Here is a 20,358-nt window from a genome sequence, read left to right on the forward strand (position 1 = left end):
TACTTATAAAAAAAACGCATCTAAAGCTGTAGTTATTGCTTTATAAAGTTTAAGGCCTAACGCTTTCTAACTAGAGATGCGTTGCAGTTAGTAAGCAGTTAATTAGCTATTTCTTTAATACTACTAATCTAAAGAGGAAATAATTAGGAATCTAGGTTAAGAATGTATTTAACTAGCTTCTCCTCTTTAAGAACTATTAAGTTCTGTAAATTTAGCATAGTGTTGCGTTGTAATTGTGTTCCCTTTAGTTAACAGGTTAGTGTAACGTGGCTTACTAAGTAGATCTTAGCTGCAGCCTGCGCGCTTAGTTTTTGGTTGTTTTAAATAGCCTGTAGGGCAAGCTGAATGTTAGACTCTTTGCTTTAATGCGCTATAGTGTGTTGTGGAAGAAAAGTGACCGGTCGCGTCTTTGTGTTGTGGTCGCGGTTCTGTGTTTCACTCGCTTGTCTGTTTCACTCGCTTATCATGCACGTTATCCCTTTAGATAATCAAGAAGTCGGTAGATTTGATTTTTTTAACGGGGGTAAAGACAAGAACAGTCCCGATGGCTAATGGCCATGGCATGCAGACAGCGCGAGGATGGCCCTGACAACAGTTTAGCATGAAATTAGGCTTGTTCGTAGACGAGATGCTCAAAGGTGCGGTCTTTTGCAATCTGACTAGCGCTGCACGAAACGATTCAGGGCGGAAAGTTATCCAACTCTACGTTTATCTCGTTGACATTAACTTCGCTGCTAGGATGCTCTGCTGCTTTAGACGATTATGTACTTGGTCTGCTTTTAGGCAAAGTTCTGCTTTTAAAAAAAATTTGGAGGGTTGGCAGAGCGGGGGAATCGGTGCTAGCGGACAAGGAGATATCATGCTGCGAATGCTCGTTTGAACTGACGGAACAAGTGGTCCTGCGTCATCCTGTGCTGGCCTCGAAAGAACTCTGCTGTGATTCAGTCACGTCATCTGGAACTGACGCGTCTTGAGAGTGCCTTGTCGCTAAAATGTAAAGTAGGCCACGCACGCGATGCTGTGGGGTCGTCAGCACCGGGGTTCTCATTACGCACAACTCAATCCCACCTGGGCCTGACGGCAACGGATGAAATCGATAAGTTTCTGACCCAAACAAGAGCAATATCAGAGATGCCGGATGACTCACGCCTTGGAAGCCCCTCAACAGGATAGCGCCCGGGGAAATCATGCCGCGCGTTTTTTTCTTACATATTCATCATTTGGGCATTGGCGAATAGGAAGAGACCTCTCCGGCATCTCCCCCAGTGATGCAAAAATTAGGTTGCCATAGACTGGCGTTAGCGCAGTCGTAATTGCTTACCCGTTTAGGAAATCTCTAGGCCTACGCAACGCAAATGAAGTCGACGAATCGTAAGGTATCAGCGGGACCGCGCAGCTCGTCTGGGCCCCACATCATCCTGGCCCGAGCAACTCGTGCCTTGTTCGGAGCCAACACTACTGTCCTCGGAGGCCAAGATATAAACGCCCAGGTGAGCTGTTTTGATAGACCTGTGTAGAGCACATTGAAACATCGGATCCTACTATCACAGTGATTGTCCCAAAGATCGCTAGCACCCAGCCATGATGCCCATCGAAAACGCCCTGCCGCCATCTCGCCGAGGTCAGAAGGGCATCCGATCAGACATGATGACCGACCTTAGGAAGAGATTGGAAGAAAACCCTTACGACCTCGAAGAGAACCCCAAAGGCATAATCGACCTCGGATCCGCTGTCAACGAGCTAATGCTTGATGACCTGTCCGGGTGGACAAAACGGAACGTCAAGAAAGGCCAGCTGAGGCACAGTGAGTATACGTCACACTGGTCCCCCTTTTTTTTGTCAGATGGACTGACTTCTGTCGAGCTCCTGGCTGTAAAGATCAGCAGGACCACCCAAGCCTACCGAAAGTCGCTGCCGATTTTATGAACGAACACTTTAGAGTCCGCCTCCCACTTACCAGCGACAACATTCTGGCGGCGAACGGAGTGACGACACTACTGGACAACCTCATCTACAACATCACCAACGAAGGAGACACGATCCTCATTCCCACACCCAGTTACGGCATGTTTGCCCAGGACGTCTGGACAAGGAACGGCGTACGTGTTGTCGAAGTCCCGTGTGACGACATCCACGAAGAGCGGTTCTGGGGCCCCCCACCACAAGATGACAGCCCCGTCCAGACTCCAGAAGTGGTCAGGCGTCTTGAGGTCGCGATAGAGGACGAGCTGAGCCGGAAAGGCAGAGTCGGGGGCATCGTCCTGGTCAACCCCGACAACCCGCTGGGCCGATGTTACGCCGCCCACGTGCTGCTGCAAGTGTCGCAGCTTTGTGCGAGACACAGGATTCATCTGATCGTCGATGAGATATACGCGATCAGCGCCGGGGATCGCTTCTCAAGTGTCTTGAGCCTCGGTCTTGACGTCAACTTCAGAAACGTCCACGTCCTCTGGGGTCTAAGCAAGGTGAGCGGGGGAACCATCACTGTACCACAAGTTCACCCTCTCGCATGTACTAACTACTTCAATGAAGGATTTCGGTCTCAGTGATCTCAGGGTCGGCTTTCTGGCAACGTACAATGTGCTGGTTTACGAGGCGATGAGGGCGTTAACGTGAGTTGCGACTCTTGAACTGCGAGAGCACCATTTCCGAACTCACGACTGACGGAATTCAGCATGTTTGGGCAGGTGTCGTCCTTCAGTGCAACAGTGGCAGCGACTCTGTTGTCTGACACAAAGTACCTGAGGAACCACTATCTACCGTCATTCCGCCGCCGCCTGGACAAGAGACGAAAGATGGTCGAGGAGACACTCGATAACTATGAGATCCCACACGTCAAGCCAGAAGCTGGCTTCTTCGTCTTCGTTGACCTGTTCAAGTGGGTGGAGCTGTACCTCCAGAAGCACGGCAAGGGGGGCGACTTGGCTTTCCTCGAGTACTTGATGAAGCAGCGCGTCTTTCTCGAGCCCGGCCTGGTACGTTTTGATCGAGACGGGGCACCAAAAACAACAAGAGCAGTCCCACTGACCTCAAAATGTGACACAGGCACTCTTCTCCCAACGGACCGGCTGGTTCCGGCTCAACTTTGGCGGCGAGAAGGAACGTTTCAAGCTGGGCCTCCAGAGACTTCTGCACTGCCTGAGGTCGCTCGACGGCCAAGAGCACCATGAACCTTTCACCCAGGCCCCGGAACTGTATTTCCCGCCACCCAAAGCGATGGCCCATTTCCTGGCCGTGTAAAAAGGCGATGACTACAAGGTCGGCCGGCTTGGCGGGAACTCATCACTTGAATCAAGCGTGAGTTCTGCCAGCCGATGTGCATGGCGCATTGCCCCGGCTTTCGCGTTTTGGTGTTCAGCGATTGGTGGAACTGGCTGGTGGATCAATGGTCCTGACCGAGTCGCCGGGTATCCTTTTGTCTGGGATTTGTCCTATCTTTTCGTGTTCGTCCTGTTTCGCGTCGATCTCAGAATTGTGGACCGAAACGTGTGATCAACGTTCAAAATAACTTTAAAGATCATTGTATTCGCATAGCGACGCAGCCGCCCTGCAAGTGGAATGGAACACCCATGGGGACTTGGCTGGGCGTGTCTGGGTATTCTGGTACAAAAATAGTCGTAAAATACAACAATACCAACTTAGGCGAATCTCATTTGATGCTCCATGTGCCAAGGACATCATGGCTAAAAAAGTACACACGGTTGCTTAAATTCATCACTGTCACTACGTCCATTCTCAAGATCAAACCGACATCAGAGAAAAGAGTTTGTCCGGTCAAAAGTGTCAAAGCTGTGAAGTTGCAACTTGCGCCAACCATCAGCTTCGAGCGCCTGGAAGACTTGACTCGAGTTGCGGAGTTCGTGTTTTACTTGTATATTACTATGGCGCTCGATCTAGTGCGAGCGTCGCATATTCGACTCCTGGAAGATTTGACTCGAGTTGCGGTCTTCGTGTTTTACTTTTTTGTGTTACTATGACGCTCGCTGTAGTGCGGGCGTTGCATATCCGGCGCCCAGGATGGGCGCCCTTTGCCATTTGCAGAGATAGACCGGCGATAATTCATATTGACCCGAGATATCTTTACTCTCCTCAGAAGAACAGTCCGGCGTGCTTCATATCACGAGTCATCGTGTAACATTTCAGTAACGTAGCTGCATAAATACCACATGGGCGGCGAGGGCTGCCAAATATCAACGTCCCAGTCTATCTCTGCATCACATCATTCTACCAATTCAAATCTCAAAACACCGCCATCATGCGTCTCCCTGCAATCCTAGGCTTATTGCCATTCCTGCTCTCCGTTGCCGTTGCGCAGCGCGGCCAGGGAGGTGTGTACCTTGACGTTCCGTTGCCCGTGTCCAAAATATTCCACAACAGTCTTGCTGACAATACCATTACTCAGGCGAATGTAGGAATGATGCCGACTGTATTAGATGTGTAGGCGGCGTCACGCCTCTATTTTGCAAGAGTATGTTCAAGTGCCCTTCCGTCAGTGCCGTGCTACTCCCAACTCTTTTCAACGCGCAGTAGCTAATGCGCAGTTTCAAAGCCGACGACAGTTCGACAACAGGCAAGAGATGCGCAGTTGCCAGCCCACCGTGCCAGCCATTTTGAAAGGAAGAGACGAAGGCACTCGACTAGGATTTACTGGATGGGCACATCAGCACCAGTCACAGGAAGAGCCGAGTTATCTTCAGACTTTTATCCTCGCTGGCGTTAGGAGAGAAGGTCTTTTTGGAAGTCAAAAGGGGATTGAGAATGGAATTCTATTCATGAATGGTACAAGCCTAGCGAGCAGAGGTTTTATGTTTACTTCAATATAAGAATCAAGCATCTTATTAGATCTAATGTCGAAAGCACGATCCTCATTTCTTAACTTGTGGCGCGAAACAACCATGGAGATCGTGTTACGTAGTTGTTGATAAGTAAAATCACAACTAGAATAAAATCTCCTGTTGCAGCGTCAAAACAACGGCAAGTATCATGCCTTCTGTTTAGCAAAGTGGCATACGTCTCGAACATCACTCAGATGCCAGCGTTTCCGGCTAATTCTATGCGACTTTCGAGATGAAAGCTTTTGTGATAGTTATGAAGCTTAATAGTCGTGATACTGGGCGATTTCGGTCATCCCCGAAATTCAAGACCAATTATAAATATCTCATTCCTATTTTGTTGGGTAAGGTTTCGACAACTCTCAACCTCATCCCAACACCATCTACCTACCTCTCCCTCGTCGCATTTACCGCCCAACATGGAGTTCCCATCCTCCTTTTCACCTGGTCCAATGCTCTCTCGGCACTCTTGCAGCTTGATAAATGGCGTCATCAAAACTGCGGCCGTTGAACCGTGTTTCCTCCGCGCTCGATTCCCCCACACGATGCCCAGCCGTCACCCTGTCCCGCCAAGACCTTGCCCAGCACACCGAAAGCTCATCTCACCACTCAGCGATGTTTCCGTGTTCGCCCACGCCACGGGGATCGCGACAAGCAAAAGCCAAGGATTGGTACCAAGAAACGCCATCACCACGTCGCCTTGGACAAGCCTGCTTGGCGGTGCGGGGAAGGCTGGTCTATCATTGACAGACCATCGGTCTGCAGATGTGATTCCGGCCAGAACGAGACGGAGCAGTCAACGTTGGTCATGTGGCCCTTTTCCGACGGACAGAAGACCGAGGTGCTTATAAGCGGCCCGCCTCTCGAGGAACTCTTGACGTCGCTCTCAACATCACCCCGCTGGCTTCGGTCTCGACTCCTCGCATTCGCCGTCTTCCACCCAGAAAAGCAAATCGAGGCAAGGTTGCCTACTGACACATGATGGAATCTTCTAAAGATCAAAAGCAAGTGGAAAAGAACAAGGAGCCTGTCTTCGTACCAGATGATGTGGAGGTGGCTCTGAAGGTGGCCCCGGAGGCTCGTGACTACTCAGGAGCGCACGCAAAGAGTGACCCGGCCGAGATCGCTTTGGTGCGACGCCTTGATTGGATGATTATGCCCATTCTGTGGTATGTAGACATGTCCCACGCTGCATATTCTTTACCACAAGAGAGAATCCCTCTTACAGGGAAATTGCTTCGGCATAAATGCTGATTATGTGGTGATAGGGGCATGTACTGGCTCAACTACCTGGTAAGAGTGTCTGGAGACCCGGGTACTCATGCTGGCTCTGGCTAACGTTTGGAACCAAGGACCGCAATGCCATTGCACTTGCTAGGCTAAACACCCTGGAGGAAGACCTCAACCTCTCGTCGACGGAATACCAGACCTGCGTCTCCATCCTCTTCGTCGGCTACGTCATTGTCGGCATCCCCGCCAACATGGTTGTGACCCGCGTCCGACCCAGCCTGTGGATGAGTTCCTGCATGGCTGTCTGGGCCATCATCAGCGCCCTCACCGCCGTCAGCCACAACTACACCGGCCTTCTGCTCACCCGTTTCTTCCTTGGCATCACCGAGGCTCCGTACTACCCCGGCGCGCTCTACGTCCTCGCCACCTTCTACACCCGCAAAGAGCTGGCAACACGAATCTCAATCCTCTACACGGGCAACATCCTCGCAACCGCCTTTGCGGGGCTGATTGCTTTGGGCATCTTCCAAATGCATGGCATGGTGCGTAACATCCGAGTTTCTCGTCACCACCACAAGCCCACTTGGTTCCCTCCAAAAGACAGTCTCTAACTCGGACGCAGGCTGGAATCGCCGGATGGAGATGGCTTTTCATAATACAAGGCGTCGTCACCTTTATCCTCGCCATCGTGGCCTACTTTATCCTGCCTGACGAGCCTCTCACGACCCGCTGGCTCACCCCCGAAGAGCGCATCCTGGCCAACGAACGCATCTTGCGGGACACCGTGGGGAACACAGGCCAAACGACGACCTGGTCCGGGCTCCTCGAGGCTGCCAAGGACCCTAAGGTCTGGCTGTTCACGTTAATGCAACACTGCCACCTTGGGGCAAACGGCTTCAAGAACTTCTTCCCCACTGCCGTCGAGACCTTGGGCTTCAACGAGACCATCACCCTCGTCCTGACGTGTCCTCCGTACCTCATTGCCGGGGCGATTTCCATCGCGTGGTCTTGGTCTTCTGGAAGATTCAACGAGAGGACGTGGTGAGTAGTAGTTCGGCACACAACAGCTTGTCAGGTCACCAATTGACACTCCTGCAAAGGCATATCACCATCGCAAAATCCGTCGCGGTTTTTGGATTCGTCCTGGGCTGTGCCACATTGAACACAGGCGCTAGATACTGTAAGCCAGTTTCCATCCCCGAGAACTCGTCGAGTCCACACCCGCTGACGACACCCCGCCCTCCCCAGTCGCCATGGTGGTCTTCAGCGTCGGGACTTACGCCGTCAATTCCATCATCCTCGGTTGGGTGTCTGCCACGTGCTCCCAGACGAAGGAGAAGAAGGCCTCGTCCCTGGCCATCGTCAACTGCATCGCCGTGGCGTCCTTCATCTGGACTCCCTATATGTGGCCCAAATCCGACGAGCCGCGTTACGTCATGGCCATGTCTTCCAGCGCGGTACTCAGCATCGCGACCGCTTTGGGGGCTTGGGCGATGCGCTTCTGGCTGATGCGTGAGAACAAGAAGATCAGGCGGTCCGAAAACGAAAGTGTGTTGTTTTATGCCTACTAAAGCTGGTGGTGGCTCTCTGTATAGGCAGACTTGAGTACCGTTGGCATCCGTAATCAAGAGAACAACAGAGTTGGATGTACGCGACGACAATAAGTTTAGAGAACTTGCTCTTCTATATGCAATTTCAACGCGTTATATCATTGTGTTGGTATCACAGGTCACTCGAGTGAAAACGAACTGCTTAATAGATATGAGGTTATTCGTGGATTCGTGGGGTTTGTAGAAGGAAAGGTCCAACTGAAGGGCAGCGGTCGACGAAGGCCGTGATATGGCTGGCAAGACGGACCCACTCTTACGGAGATGGGTCCGTGTGATCTGATTGGCCCAGCTAGGCTGTCATCACCCATTCTCACAGGACTCTCGGTGCTTGAAACCTCGCGCTGGTCTGCGTTTTAATTGTAAGACAAATCTAACTCTAACTATGGCAATGCATTTTATGGTAATATAATTAGGTAATAAGCTTTCTAAAAGGGTAGTTATTAGCTATTGTTTCGGTCTTAAATTTTTAACTGGAAAATAAGCAACCGCAACATCCAATTCTTGCCACCCGACCCAGCTTCGTTCTCTATCTCGGTCAACATGGCTCTTGTCTCGTTATACAAGCCTCGGATTATCACCCTCGTATATTCCAGGCTGCCTGCCTCTTCCAACATCTCCCGAATCAGCAGTTTCGTCTCGAGCGACAATTTCCCATCATTATGCGAAGATGCTGAGGCAGAACGCGCTGCCCGTGCGGATTGAAGAATGCTGTGCAGCTGGATGTCGCCCCGTTCGTCCTCGCGCTGAAGGGCGTGGATCAGCGGCAGAGTGAAGCTGCCCTCATCCAGATCGTCGTATGTCGAGAGGGATTCCGACGTGATATCCTGATAGTCGTCGCGCAGCTGATAGAGCCTGCCGAGAAGGCTCATCAGTTTGCAGGCGTCGAGATGCTTGTTCTGGGTCGCCGAGGCGCGCATCATGCGGGAAGCCATGCGGAAGAGCCCGCCGGTCTTCTGCTCGAGATGGCTGTAGTACTCGGATAATGAGGGCGCTCTGCAATGGAAGGTCCATGCCAGGTCGTGGCTCTGGCCGAGGTGCAGCTGGCCGAGTTCGGACAAGAGGCACGACAAGGTGTCTTCGCCCAGTCGCCTTGCCAGGTCCACGCACTTGATCATGAGATAGCTCGCCGAATTTGTGGTCTGGGCCGTGCCGAAGACGACGTGGGCGCTCGGACTGCCCCTCCTCACGGGCGAATTGTCGTGAACGTCGTCGAGCATCAGACTGGCGTTGTGCATGATTCGAACGATGGTGCGGATTGTGGCTAGGGCGTCGGGAGGAACGCGGTACCAGTTGTCAAGCGCGTCCATCAGCTTGTCGCGGGCGCCACTTGCAGGTCTTGCCGCCGTGTAAAGGTAAGCTGCCAGAATGTCCTTCTCATCCGGCTCGGCAGGCCAAGCACAGGGCGAGACGGTCAGCAGATCCGCCCGTGTCTCGTGTGATGCCTTGTCCTTCTTCTTCTTCTTCTTCTTGTGGTCGGAACTGGTCTCGGCGGGCGTCATGGTGGTATACTCGGTCCGCTGGTTATTCCAAAATGGCTTGAGTCTTTTTGTGCCGAGACGGCTTGAGACCGGAGTGAGAATGCCGTCCGACTCTGAGCCATCTACAGGCTTGCTGACCTCGAAAACATCAAGCGGGCCTCGGTTCACCTTGCCAATGTCCTCTCGTCGAGGAAGCGGAGCTGCCGGGTCGTATCGGCGCGAGGACAAGTGCCACAGCGTATTCCCGGCCATGCACAACTCAATCAGGCCGATGTAGTGTGTGATGTGTTGTGCTGGCGAGCACTCGACCATGTAGATCGCCTTCCTCTCGCAGTACTCGTCCTCGATTCTCCCAATCTCCGACAGCAAGAAGCCCTTGGCGGCATGTTGGTCGAGGCCATACATGGTCATGTAGACCTGCACGGCGCTCATGTTGGATCCGCCTTCTTCGCGCTCCAGGTACGTGGCTGCTTCCTTGTCCCACGAACAGTAATCATGCCACAGGATCATCTGCGTAAAGGCCAGCCAGGTGAGGGGCTCCAGACCTGTGAGCTCCTCGTCGGTGAGGTTGATGTCGCAGCAAAATAGGATTTGCGACCATACAGAGTAGGCACCGGCATCGTAGTGCCGCACATGCATGTACGAGTCCAATGTCTTGTGTTCCATGAAGGCGTCCTGTCCGCGAACACTCACGATGCCCTTCCACTTCTCGATGACGAGCTTGCCCAGTCGTTCGTCCTGTTCGAGCGCCTCGATGGCAACGCGAGCCTGCATCGTGTTCATTGCGTTGTGCTTGGTGGTGTGATCGCTTTGCTTCGACTCAGAACCAAGGAATCGCGCTAATGGTCCGTGGACCTCATCGAACTGAAACACACAAAAAGGTATTTAGCAATTCGGACCGCGAAGAAGGCATTCAGCGAGTATTGACTTTCGGCGTACCTGCTCTGGTGTTATAGCATCGTCGGTAAGGTCTGCACGCGGCATTGTCCAGGTCAGATTAGCGGACCTCGGAAGCAAGCCGAGAGAAACTTGGACCCCTCAGAAACATAAAGACTCACCGTCGTGTCGGAAGAGAAGTTCAGACAGATAGGAAATGATATGGAGTCTCTCTGGTATGGCCTCTGGAAACCACAATGCGTTGACGTTGCCGCCGATGGGGTTGATGCATCCAACGCTGTCGGCCTTCAACTTCAACCCAGTCGCGTTTTCAAAGTCGTCGCACGCTTCCCAGCACGCCTTGTCGGCCACGTGCACATGTTTGCTAATTCTCGGGCGAAACCTGGACGGGTAGGCAGTGTTCTCGTACAAAGATGCAGGCACCGGAACTGAGGACTTATACCGCATGGGTCCGCAGTCTTGGTAGTTATTGATTGTTGAAGCCATGGCGAGGGGTTGAGGGGCAAACAAGATGTCGTGAGGCTCATACTACGAAAATTTTCAAAGGCCACGGGCGAAGTTGGAGGCATGGTGTTTTAGAAGTCTCTTGGAGGCTTATCGGTATTGATCGACGTATCACTGGAGTTCAAGCTTTAGAAATGAGGAGCTTCATTGAAATGGACCGAGCATTAACACGATCACAGGGCTTCGGGGCGCCCGAGATTGCGCGCCTCCACTGGCAGAATCGTCGTGACTCGTGAACCGCGGGGTTGGTTCCGGAATGTGGGAATAGGGCAAATAATACTAGTTGCAGGCCGTGGTTCAATCAATGGCTTTAATTCTGTAATACTACGTGGTTCTAACCAGGTCGACAGTCATTTCTGAAATCTGTATAGACATCGACAACATAGCTCACCATGACAGTCCTCGGGCTTCTGAGCGAGCGGCTGGCGTCGCTGCCCATGTCAGTCTGGACAGCGGCAATCATTGTTCTGGCCGTGGTATTCAAGGCGACATACAACCTCTTCTTCCACCCGCTTCGCTCCTACCCGGGACCTCTCCTGTGGCGAGCCTCGAGGTTTCCCTACGTCATCCGCTACACCCAGGGCCAAATCCCCTACGACCTGAAGCGCCTGCACGCCAAGTACGGGCCCGTGGTGCGAATTGCCCCCGATGAGTTGACATACAACTGCGCCCAGGCCTTCAGAGACATCTACGGGCGTAACAAGCAGGCCAACGGCGAGACCACGCTCTTCAACAAGGACCCCATCTTGTACTCAGCTGTCTTTGCCGAACACAAAGCGCTGATCGATTCCGACGGCGACGAGCACAGGCCGCAGAAGCGGACGCTTGCCTATGCCTTCTCGCATCAGGCCTTGGTCGAGCGAGGCCACATCATCACGGGATGCATTGACAGGATGATCGAGGGCCTCAACGCCCATCTCGCGTCGCCCTCGGTCTCGGTTGATGGCAGTTCGGCCGTGGTCGACATTGGCGCGTGGACCGAGAATGCGCTCTTCGATCTCGGCGGACAACTCACGGTGGGACGCGACCTCAACGCCATCATGTCGCAGGGCACTGTTCATCCCTCGTTGGCTCTCTTCAAGAGGCTTTTCGACTGGGTGCAGTGCTATTACCTGCAGTTCCGCCGAAGCCCCAAGATCCTGGTCAACGCCGTCGAGGGCATGCCGGGATTCACGGGCTACGACTGCGTGTTGCCGGTCAAGGACGTCCACGACATGGTCCTCAAGCGAATGGCCGAGGAAAAGCATGCAGGCGGGGACAACTCTGGCGACTTTGCTTCTTACCTGATGAGCAGGGCAAAGAGCGAGGGCTTGCAAGACGACAAGGTCTGGATTAACTGTGTGCACTTGATCCTCGGAACCCCAGAGGCCATGCCGTCTTCCATCATCAGCACCATCTACCACTTGTTGACGACACCATACGCATATGCCGAAGCCGTGAAAGAGATCCGTGAGGTCTTCAAGTCTTCGGATGAAATCACGGCTCAGGATGTTCAGAACCTGCCCTACCTGCTCGCTTGTTTCCGGGAGACGCTGCGCAGACGTCCAACCATCCCCGGAACTCTCACACGGCAGGTTCCTCCAGCTGGTGCCCAAATTGTAGGTCCCTCTCTTCCTCGCCTCTCTCTTTTTCTCTTCACCTGTGTGTCTAACCAAAGCCCCCAAGTGCGGCAAGTTCGTCCGAGGAGACACCATCGTCGGCGTCAACCAGTTCGCAACCTCTCGATCGGCCTCCAACTTCCACGACGCTGACTCTTATCGTCCCGAGCGCTGGCTTGATCCCAGACCAGCCGAGTTCGAGAATGACGACCGCGATGCTTTCAACCCGTTTGGCTACGGCCCTAGGAAGTGCATTGCGAGAAATCTAGCCCATCTAACCACCCAGACCTTTCTCGCCAAGCTGCTCTGGGAGTTCGACATGGAGCTTGACGAGTCGAGTCGGAACTGGGATGACCAGGGCCTCTATGTTCTTGCACGGCGGGGTCCGCTGCTGGTGAGTTTGAAAAGGGCGGACCATTGACCGCTGGTGAATGGGGTGCTGGACAGGTCCGAAAGTCACTCGTTAGACAGAAATGGTGCATGTCCAGGGAGCTGAAGATAGGAAATAGAGAAGGCATTGGGTGTGACTATTGGCAGGGCGCTTCTGTTTCGGGCTCAATGTGTGGTCCATCTTCTCAATCAGTCGAGAGCATCCGGCAAAAAGGGGAAAGACTGGCATAAAATGAATAATATAAAATGATAACAGAGGAGATAATAAAAGAAAATGAGAAAGTGTGACGAGTCAGATGAGGCACAAAAGTTAATCCACAATTGTCGTGCTGCAATTGTGGTTTATATCCTTGACAGAAAGTTATATGAATGTTACTTCGAGTGTGGGATAGAATTTGGCTCGCGTTTAAATTGATGACGGAACGGAGTGGAAGCAAGTTTACCTCCCTGCAAACGGCGGCTAGGACGGCAGAGAACACGCGCAAGACGCGTGTGGGGAAGCAGAATTAATCATGTGAGGCTGTACGATTGGCAATTATCAACACATGGAGACATTCATTACCCTGGTCCTCAACCATCACTGGCCACCATATTCCCAGGGCCTGATTTGGAGCACGCTTCAGATAACCTCGTGATAAAACGAGAAATCTTAAGACAGGTAGTTGATCTAACGAACTCGCTTCTAGAGCTTTGGGTATCTGTTTAGCAAAAGATTGACGCGCGGTGGGAGGAAATACTTCTTCTGTGACATTCTGTGACACCTTGTTTTGGATTTTCGATACCGATATCTTGATATCGTTTGGCTGGGTTGCCTGGCACAGGTACAAAGGGGAAAGACGAGAGGGGATCTTGTTGGTCGCAAGAAGAGCCGTCCGGGACGGAATGCGCAGCAGGGCAGTGCCAACCAGCCATCCAGACAATGTCCTAGCTTTTTGACAGTACAGAACACTAGAACTATCATCACCCAAGCCAACCGGCCAGCCAGCTAGCCATCTATCACATACTTCAAAAAGTCTACTGCGGAACCTCGGCGGCAAGAAGAAACTCGACGAGTGAGAGAGATCTTCCGTGACGGGCCAGAACTAACGGGAAAGAGCACATGAACCGTCCGGCAACTCTGCAAGAGCTTCACGTTCGAGACTTGAGACTCAGCTCCCGACGAATGGCAAATGCCGAGATATGAGAAGTTCACGACATCGAGCGTCTACCCAATTCGTAGCTAAATCGCGTCGCTCTTGGACCTACGACAGACCAAGTCGGGCAGAAAAGGAGCATGCCCAAGTCTCCCTGAAAGACTTGGAGCAGAAAAGGTAGCATGACAGAGGACTGCAAACCCAACAAGATACTCTGATTTACCCAGCTCGGGGCACGCTCACCCCAAACCCTTGATGACGTAACAATCCCTGAAATATCCCTTCCCGTTGTAGTCTCCGAAGGCGGCGACGGCGTGGCTATTCACCAGCTCCCACATCTCGCAGTCTTCCTCCCACCCGTCAATTGTCATTCTGATAGCCCGCCCCTTCCTCCTCTCTCTCAACTCAAATTCCAGGGACGACCGGAGGTAAGTCCAAGCGATCATGTCGGGCCCAGTGAAGCCGAACGACATAACCCTCGGAAGGATGCTGTCGAGTACCGTGGTTATGAAGTTGGTCCCTTCAGACAGGCTCGCCGCCATTTTCAGGAGCAGGTCAAGCCGAAGAACTGTGAACTGCTGTCTCTGCTGCATGTTCATACCACAAACGATGCCAAGAATCACCTTGCCCAAGGCGTCTGTCGCCGACGATTTCACAGAAGGGTTGAATACGGAGCGGAGGTAGCTGCATGTCATTCGACACACGAGATAGATGACGTACTCCTGGGCTTTGCGCTCGTCGGCGAACTTGTAGGTGACAAAGGTTTCGAATGTGGGGCCGCTGACTATGTCCGAATCGCTGCCCAGCCTCACAGTTGGCATGTCGTGGTCGCATAAAGCCCTGTACCAGTTGTCCAGACGGTGGGCGAAGATGTCGCACTGCCGAAGGATGAAGTCCGGCGTCAGATTATCCTTATGGAAGTCGCGCAGGCGGAAATTTCGGTGGTCGCATGCTCTGCCGAGGACAGACATTAGCCATATTGCGGCCTTTTCGGAAGCGCTGCCACCCTCAACAGTGTTGTCTTGGGCGAAGGATGCCTCCATCGCAAATCGGGCATGCAGACCGAAAAGTCTTGATAGAATGTCCCGGATGGCAAGTTGAGGGTCGAGTAGGCTTGCGACGTCGAAGCCGTCTGCGGCGTTGCAAGTACTTCTCGTCGGTGTCATCATAAACCGCACGTCGTATCGGAGCATGCGCCAGGCCTTGAAGAGGTCGGGCACCGAGGAAGCGGCGAAGTCTAACTTGGAAGCAATAGCATCAAGGCCGGTGGCATGATTTCGGATACCCAGGGCCGTCCCAGCCTCGAGCTCATGATAAGCCAGGAGCAAAGCCGCGCCAGCCAGCTCCTCTCCGCGATGGTTATCGATATTGTGCAACTGAGCTTGGAGCCCTTTGACCGCCGTTTCGTAGTATAGCCAGACACTCTTGTCATCGAAAGCCTCTCGAAGACGCTTTGCGTTGAGTGGAAGAGGTTGCAACAGCTTCAAGTTGCTCGCGGCGAGTGCAAGGACAGCGAATCGAAAGCAGTCGCTTTGGCGGAATAGGTTCGGAAAAGCAAGAGTCACGGGTATAGAAGGAACGACGTTCCGGTCAAAATGCTGGATCAGCACCTCCTCCAGTGGCAGAGAAAGACGGGAATCGGTTGTTGGGTCTCCCAGAGGAGACGATGGGGATGTGGTTGACCTTGTTGACCCAGGCGATGAACCGTCGGGAACAATGAACTCGTCCCAAGACATGAGCGCCAACGCCGGACTCGGGGCTTCTGTAGGTAGCAGTGGATCAGGTTGCTCTCCCCTTGAAACAGCAACCAGGCTGCTGAGTGGTTTGGGAGGTGCTGTGGTTATGTGGTCTTCGCCCGGCGAATCCTCCTCTGAGGTCACTGCTCTCTCGTGAGATTGGTCCTCTTGAAGTAGTGCATTGGAGACCATGCCGCTGGACGTCTCGAACAGCGCCCACGGCAACGTGAACGAGCCGCCGATCCAGCCATCGGTATTGGTGTGGCTCCACAGGGGAAGAGGTGCTGGTACGGTCTCCTTTGAGGGAGGAGTGCTTTGTGGCAATGCCGTCACATTGCCGTCTGTACTCTGGGACGCGGATGAAGGTTCCTCGAGTGGTTCTATACGACGTCGCTTCCGTCGATCGTCTTCGAGACGAAGGGCATTCCATCTTGCCTCTTCAAATCGCTTTGATGACTCTGCCGCTCGGGAGGTGACATCCTTGAAGGTGACAGGGCGTTGGTAACCGCTGCACTTTATCCCTCTTTGAACACACGCGACACACTCAGGGCGCGTCTCATCGCACTGCTAAAAGGTCAGCGTGGTTGAGCCGACAAGGTTGTTTGCGTGGGTTTGGGGCGGAGATGACCTTTCTTCGCTTGCTTTTGCAATTCTGACATCCTGTCCGCCTACGAACGATGTCGGTCTTTTTAGGACGTAAACGTGAGGGCTGCGGTTCCATCGAAGTGCTGCTCCTTCAGGGGCAATCGAGATAACGGGGGTGAGCCGCTTTGCGCGATAGAGAAGCCGGTAGCTGAAAGTGGTGAATCTGCAAGTTCATCCGAAGCTTCTGAGTTCACTCGCAATTTCATGAAGTGAACGAATAACTCATGACGGATTGTTGAGGGTAGCAATAACGCGAGTGAGGGACGTTTGTTCAGCGCGGAGAAGGCATCGAAATCGCCAGATTGGGCAGATAAGAGATACGAGGGACGCCTTTCCTAATCAGGAGCAATGGTGCGCCACTAAGCCTATTCTAGTTCGCCAATCCGACCCTTACAGGGGTGGCAGCGTTATATCTTCCAGGCTTCTGTCTTGACCATCATCACGAATATTTCTCCTTTCAATTGAGGAGGGTTCCCTGTGCGCTAGATACCTTGTTGCTGACATCTTGGCCCCAGTACAGGGAACGAACGGCACTGCATGCTGCATTTTTGTCACATCCTTTTTGGCGTTTCCGGTACACTAGCGACTGGCAGCATTCCGTCTTACCGCCTTCTCATCCGGTACTTAAATGATCCGCTCTTGTCAGGTCCTCGATAGTCTTCGAAAGGGAGAGAGGTCTATGCCGCGCCTTGGCGTTCTGGGACAACGATACACTGTCTGTTTCTTTGGGGAACTATGGTATGTTAGACCAAACGAGCAAGAACAGCGGGTTTAAGCCGCGGCATCTCCTCAAGATAACGTCCTCGTTGCATAGTAGAAGGTAGGGAGGGCGAAGGTCCGGCCTCGATGCTCCAGAAATCGCCATCTATCAGGCCCCACCCGGGCGCCAGTGAAGGCCCGGAAAGGTTCTGAAGTGGGGCACACCTCCGGCACCCGATCATTTTCGGGTGTGGCGCATCCATGGCAGAGGAACGAACTACGCCCGGCCATGCTGCAACTTGCTTTTCCCGCGTTCATCGCGCGGCCCTACTGCCAATGCCATCACATCGTCACCTCGCCAAACCCTTTCCCTTTTTGGGTTGTATGACTCTTTGCAAATTGCGGGATGCTGCTGTCAATTTAGGCAACCGTCGGCAACCCTGCTGTGCCGCAAGGCATCGCGGCACAGCACAGCTGGATGATGGTCCGCCAGCAGGGGTTTCGCAGCATTTGCAAGAACTAGGAAATTTCGCGCCGGGTGCCTGAACTCACCGCTGCTCCTCTTGCTTCTTGACCGCTGAGTATTTAATCAACGAGGTTTTTCTGTATTGACCGCGCAGTGCGTCCGCCGCATCCGCATCTCAAAGAACCAATTTCACTGCTTGCCTACGAGAGCTCATCTCCCCATCAATCTACCCATCCTTCGACCATGCATCTGTTCAAGGTCTTCTCTCTAGTAGCGGCTGTCGTGCCCGCCGCCCTCGCTCAAGGCTATTTCGGCACTCCCCTACCCACCTCCACCGCGGCCGACGAGTACCTCTCCATCCACGTAAAATCCATCCCGAGCACCGTCACTGGCGCCGTCGCCACCTCCCTCGCCAGCGCGCTCTACAGCGTCGATCGCAAGTACTTCGATGACAAGGAGTGGACAACGGTCTACTCGCACATGTGGTCCGCCGCCGCCAAGGCCACCAACGCGCCCGATGTTGTCGCGTCCATGGCCGTGGAGGGGTTTAGCCTGGACGACCAGCAGGAGTCGCAGTGGTGGAAGGACAACGTGCCGGACAAGGACGACAAGTGGGTCTCGTCGTACATCTCGGACTGGCAGAAGGCCTGGCAGGATACTGTGGTGACCAAGACATCCAAAGGCGGCGCGCCCAAGTGCACCGGCATGGCCATCGCAGGAGTCGCAGCGGGAGTGGCTGCTGGTGTCATGGTTGCAATCTAGAGTGGTTGGTAGACAAATCGGTACGGCAATGAGATATAATGTACTTCAGATACGTTTATGACACTATGGGGTTTCAAAGGTTTTCAAGACGATGATTTGCATCATACGCCGGTGGCATGTGTCGACCAATCCTCATCCATGTGAATCAACTCTTCGTCATCAGTCATCTCGTCATCGTCCTCGTCCTGCTCACCAACCACATTTTTTTTCTCCTTACGGACCTTGGCTTGCTCGAAGACAATGACGGCCAACCCCCGATGGTTGGGCTACTTCTCGTTCTCAGAGGCGAAGGTATCAGATCAATTCCCATTGGATATAAGACCGCGAGCACAATCAACAATAATCTAAACGATAGAGAAGAGCAAACCGTCTTCTACGCATGGCTCAGGCGTTCCCCAGTACTTGATAGCTTTGTAAATCTTGTTCTCAATGGCGTTGAGGTCAGGAAATCTCCTTTGCACAACAGTTGCCGAATATTGAGCTGTTATTCCGTCTTCATTTCAGATGAAGCATCAGATAAAAGTGACGACCTCTCAACAGATTAAGCTGAAGTTTAGATCTTGAAGTCTTTTGTTGCGAAGGATGGGACGAGATTACAGTCACCGCAATAGCTATTCGAAATACACCTTCTTCTAAGCAACGACTTCATCTTTCTTCTTTCGAAACGCATGTATTAAGGGACTGTGAAGGCTTTCTCTCCCTATGTTAATTGAGGTTGATTGACTTGTGATGCATAAACCCCGAGCATCCCAGCCGGATCGCAAGCGCCTTCTCAAAATTTCGGAAAGGAGGTGTGTAACTGATAGACCCGTGGAGCAGCAATAACAAGAGAGAGATCTTGAAGGCAGTCGTGTCTAAGAAAAAGAGTCGACCGATGCCAAAGACTAGTCAAGTAAGTTGATTAATACGCCGACATCTGTACTCTTCTTGCTCTCATCACGTCAGCTGATGTAAAAAGAAATAAACTAAATAAACTGAGAACAAGAAGATTTACCTCAAGGTGTGCAATGTGCTCTTCAAGTCCGATAATTTCCATGTTCTTGGAAGCGATAATACAGCGCAATCGATCGTTTTCTCTCGTTTGCAGGGCGAGGGAAGACAGTGTCTCGTCGAGGACATAGACGACGGTGTCTACATCGTCCACCAGACTGCCGAAGACCGTGGCAGCAGGGATGTTGGTGCGGATCTTGGAGGTTTTTGCGGTGTGGAGTGATATTTGGGCCCTTGCTCGACTCTCGTTCGAGGAGGCAGCCTGTTGCTCCTTCCGCGCCGCAGTAAGTTGGGTCCGATGTATCTGGAGAAGCTTGTTGATATCGTCCTTGGGAATGTTGGGCTTTTTCACGAGGCCAGTGAGTTGGGCGATTGTGATTTCGTATAGCTTGATGCAAGCGAGGCTACGCTTCGAGATGGACGCCTGCTCATTGGCATAATCATGCAGTTGGATGATGTAGAACTGCGTTAGATAGGAAGACCTCTGCGTGTCTTTCAATCCGGGTTGCGCCGCAGCGCGGACAGAGCGGGCCATGGACGGGGCAGCAGGAAATGAAGCCATCGCCAGAATAAAAAGGGAACGGATAGAGATTGAATTTGACGAATCTGGGACCAAAAACGTGTCAGCGGACGGAAAGACGCGAGGGGAATCACTTGCTGGCTGAAGCTTGCAGATGCCAATAGAAAACTTGCCTAGATCTCAAGAAAATAGAACGGTATGGCGACGACAAATAGATCAAACTGTGAAGGAAAGGAAAAAAGGTTGAATCATGGATTCGAATGCGGCATGTGCAAAACGAAGTGCTGTGATGATGATCGATGTGGTGGCGACGGGAGAGACGAGTCTGGAAGAAGGTTTTAAGGGACGAAGCAAGAAAAGAATTCTCAAAGCTCAGAGCACCAATACCAACTAGGATCAAATCTCAGCCTGGATTATGAGATTGAGAACGGCCGGACGAACAAAAAAGGAAGGGGCTAAGGGGGGCAAGTGAAGGAAAGAGGGGACTAGGTGGATTGCTCCTTCCGTTGTGATGGACCAAATTAGAACCCAGAAAATGGAGGGCTCGTTCGAAAGGGAGACGCAGGATGGAAGCCTGGGTCTCAGATACAGCGTGGTGAGCGGCGATATTGGAGACGAGGTGCGACAACCGAGAAGAGGGAAGTTTCGAGGCGTCTACGGGCGGTGTTAGTGGGAAGAGCAACCAGTCACGTGGTGGAAGTTCCTGGAGACACAATACCTCCTCACCTACGTTTGGCAGGAGCTAGCGAAACTGCGTGTTAGTCAATTGCAAACATTGGAGTACCGGAAATTTTAGGTAAGTATAGGTAGGCACCAAATGTTGTCCATCCTTGGCATCTCAGTTATTTTTTGGCGGGCAACGTTGATA

At 52.6% G+C, this 20,358-nt stretch overlaps 8 protein-coding genes across 8 annotated transcripts; 5 read left to right on the forward strand and 3 right to left on the reverse strand.

Annotated features, from left to right (window-relative positions):
- Positions 1-1,438: 1,438 nt before the first annotated feature.
- On the forward strand, positions 1,439-3,629 carry CDEST_11342 (Putative aminotransferase, class I/classII, pyridoxal phosphate-dependent transferase, major). Its single transcript, XM_062927498.1, has 5 exons — positions 1,439-1,804; positions 1,864-2,465; positions 2,533-2,612; positions 2,675-2,975; positions 3,046-3,629. The coding sequence occupies exons 1-5, from the start codon at positions 1,582-1,584 to the stop codon at positions 3,238-3,240; spliced, it is 1,401 nt and encodes a 466-aa protein (XP_062783549.1). The 5' UTR covers positions 1,439-1,581; the 3' UTR covers positions 3,241-3,629.
- A 626-nt stretch (positions 3,630-4,255) lies between these two features.
- On the forward strand, positions 4,256-4,614 carry CDEST_11343 (uncharacterized protein; the record flags this gene model as incomplete). Its single annotated transcript, XM_062927499.1, has 3 exons — positions 4,256-4,328; positions 4,403-4,468; positions 4,550-4,614. 3 exons carry the CDS (start codon positions 4,256-4,258, stop codon positions 4,612-4,614), a joined length of 204 nt encoding a protein of 67 aa, XP_062783550.1.
- A 1,113-nt stretch (positions 4,615-5,727) lies between these two features.
- On the forward strand, positions 5,728-7,721 carry CDEST_11344 (Putative major facilitator superfamily, MFS transporter superfamily). Its single transcript, XM_062927500.1, has 6 exons — positions 5,728-6,001; positions 6,101-6,125; positions 6,185-6,604; positions 6,685-7,103; positions 7,163-7,242; positions 7,311-7,721. The coding sequence occupies exons 1-6, from the start codon at positions 5,811-5,813 to the stop codon at positions 7,631-7,633; spliced, it is 1,458 nt and encodes a 485-aa protein (XP_062783551.1). The 5' UTR covers positions 5,728-5,810; the 3' UTR covers positions 7,634-7,721.
- Positions 7,722-8,130: 409 nt separating this feature from the next.
- On the reverse strand, positions 8,131-10,533 carry CDEST_11345 (Putative polyprenyl synthetase, isoprenoid synthase domain superfamily; the record flags this gene model as incomplete). Its single annotated transcript, XM_062927501.1, has 3 exons — positions 8,131-10,014; positions 10,090-10,121; positions 10,209-10,533. 3 exons carry the CDS (start codon positions 10,531-10,533, stop codon positions 8,131-8,133), a joined length of 2,241 nt encoding a protein of 746 aa, XP_062783552.1.
- A 410-nt stretch (positions 10,534-10,943) lies between these two features.
- Positions 10,944-12,747, forward strand: CDEST_11346 (Putative cytochrome P450; the record flags this gene model as incomplete). Its single annotated transcript, XM_062927502.1, has 2 exons — positions 10,944-12,149; positions 12,217-12,747. 2 exons carry the CDS (start codon positions 10,944-10,946, stop codon positions 12,568-12,570), a joined length of 1,560 nt encoding a protein of 519 aa, XP_062783553.1. The 3' UTR covers positions 12,571-12,747.
- A 704-nt stretch (positions 12,748-13,451) lies between these two features.
- On the reverse strand, positions 13,452-16,310 carry CDEST_11347 (Putative zn(2)Cys(6) fungal-type DNA-binding domain-containing protein). The gene is made up of 2 exons (XM_062927503.1): positions 16,037-16,310; positions 13,452-15,972 (listed from the first exon to the last, which is right to left on the reverse strand). The coding sequence occupies exons 1-2, from the start codon at positions 16,127-16,129 to the stop codon at positions 13,912-13,914; spliced, it is 2,154 nt and encodes a 717-aa protein (XP_062783554.1). The 5' UTR covers positions 16,130-16,310; the 3' UTR covers positions 13,452-13,911.
- A 214-nt stretch (positions 16,311-16,524) lies between these two features.
- CDEST_11348 (uncharacterized protein) lies at positions 16,525-18,066 on the forward strand. The gene is made up of 2 exons (XM_062927504.1): positions 16,525-16,791; positions 16,868-18,066. The coding sequence occupies exon 2, from the start codon at positions 17,462-17,464 to the stop codon at positions 17,978-17,980; it is 519 nt and encodes a 172-aa protein (XP_062783555.1). The 5' UTR covers positions 16,525-16,791; positions 16,868-17,461; the 3' UTR covers positions 17,981-18,066.
- Positions 18,067-18,881: 815 nt separating this feature from the next.
- Positions 18,882-19,532, reverse strand: CDEST_11349 (uncharacterized protein; the record flags this gene model as incomplete). Its single annotated transcript, XM_062927505.1, has 1 exon — positions 18,882-19,532. One exon carries the CDS (start codon positions 19,530-19,532, stop codon positions 18,882-18,884), a length of 651 nt encoding a protein of 216 aa, XP_062783556.1.
- Positions 19,533-20,358: the final 826 nt, after the last annotated feature.

The sequence above is a fragment of the Colletotrichum destructivum genome, chromosome 7, assembly GCF_034447905.1.
Source record: "Colletotrichum destructivum chromosome 7, complete sequence".
Taxonomy (NCBI): domain Eukaryota; kingdom Fungi; phylum Ascomycota; class Sordariomycetes; order Glomerellales; family Glomerellaceae; genus Colletotrichum; species Colletotrichum destructivum.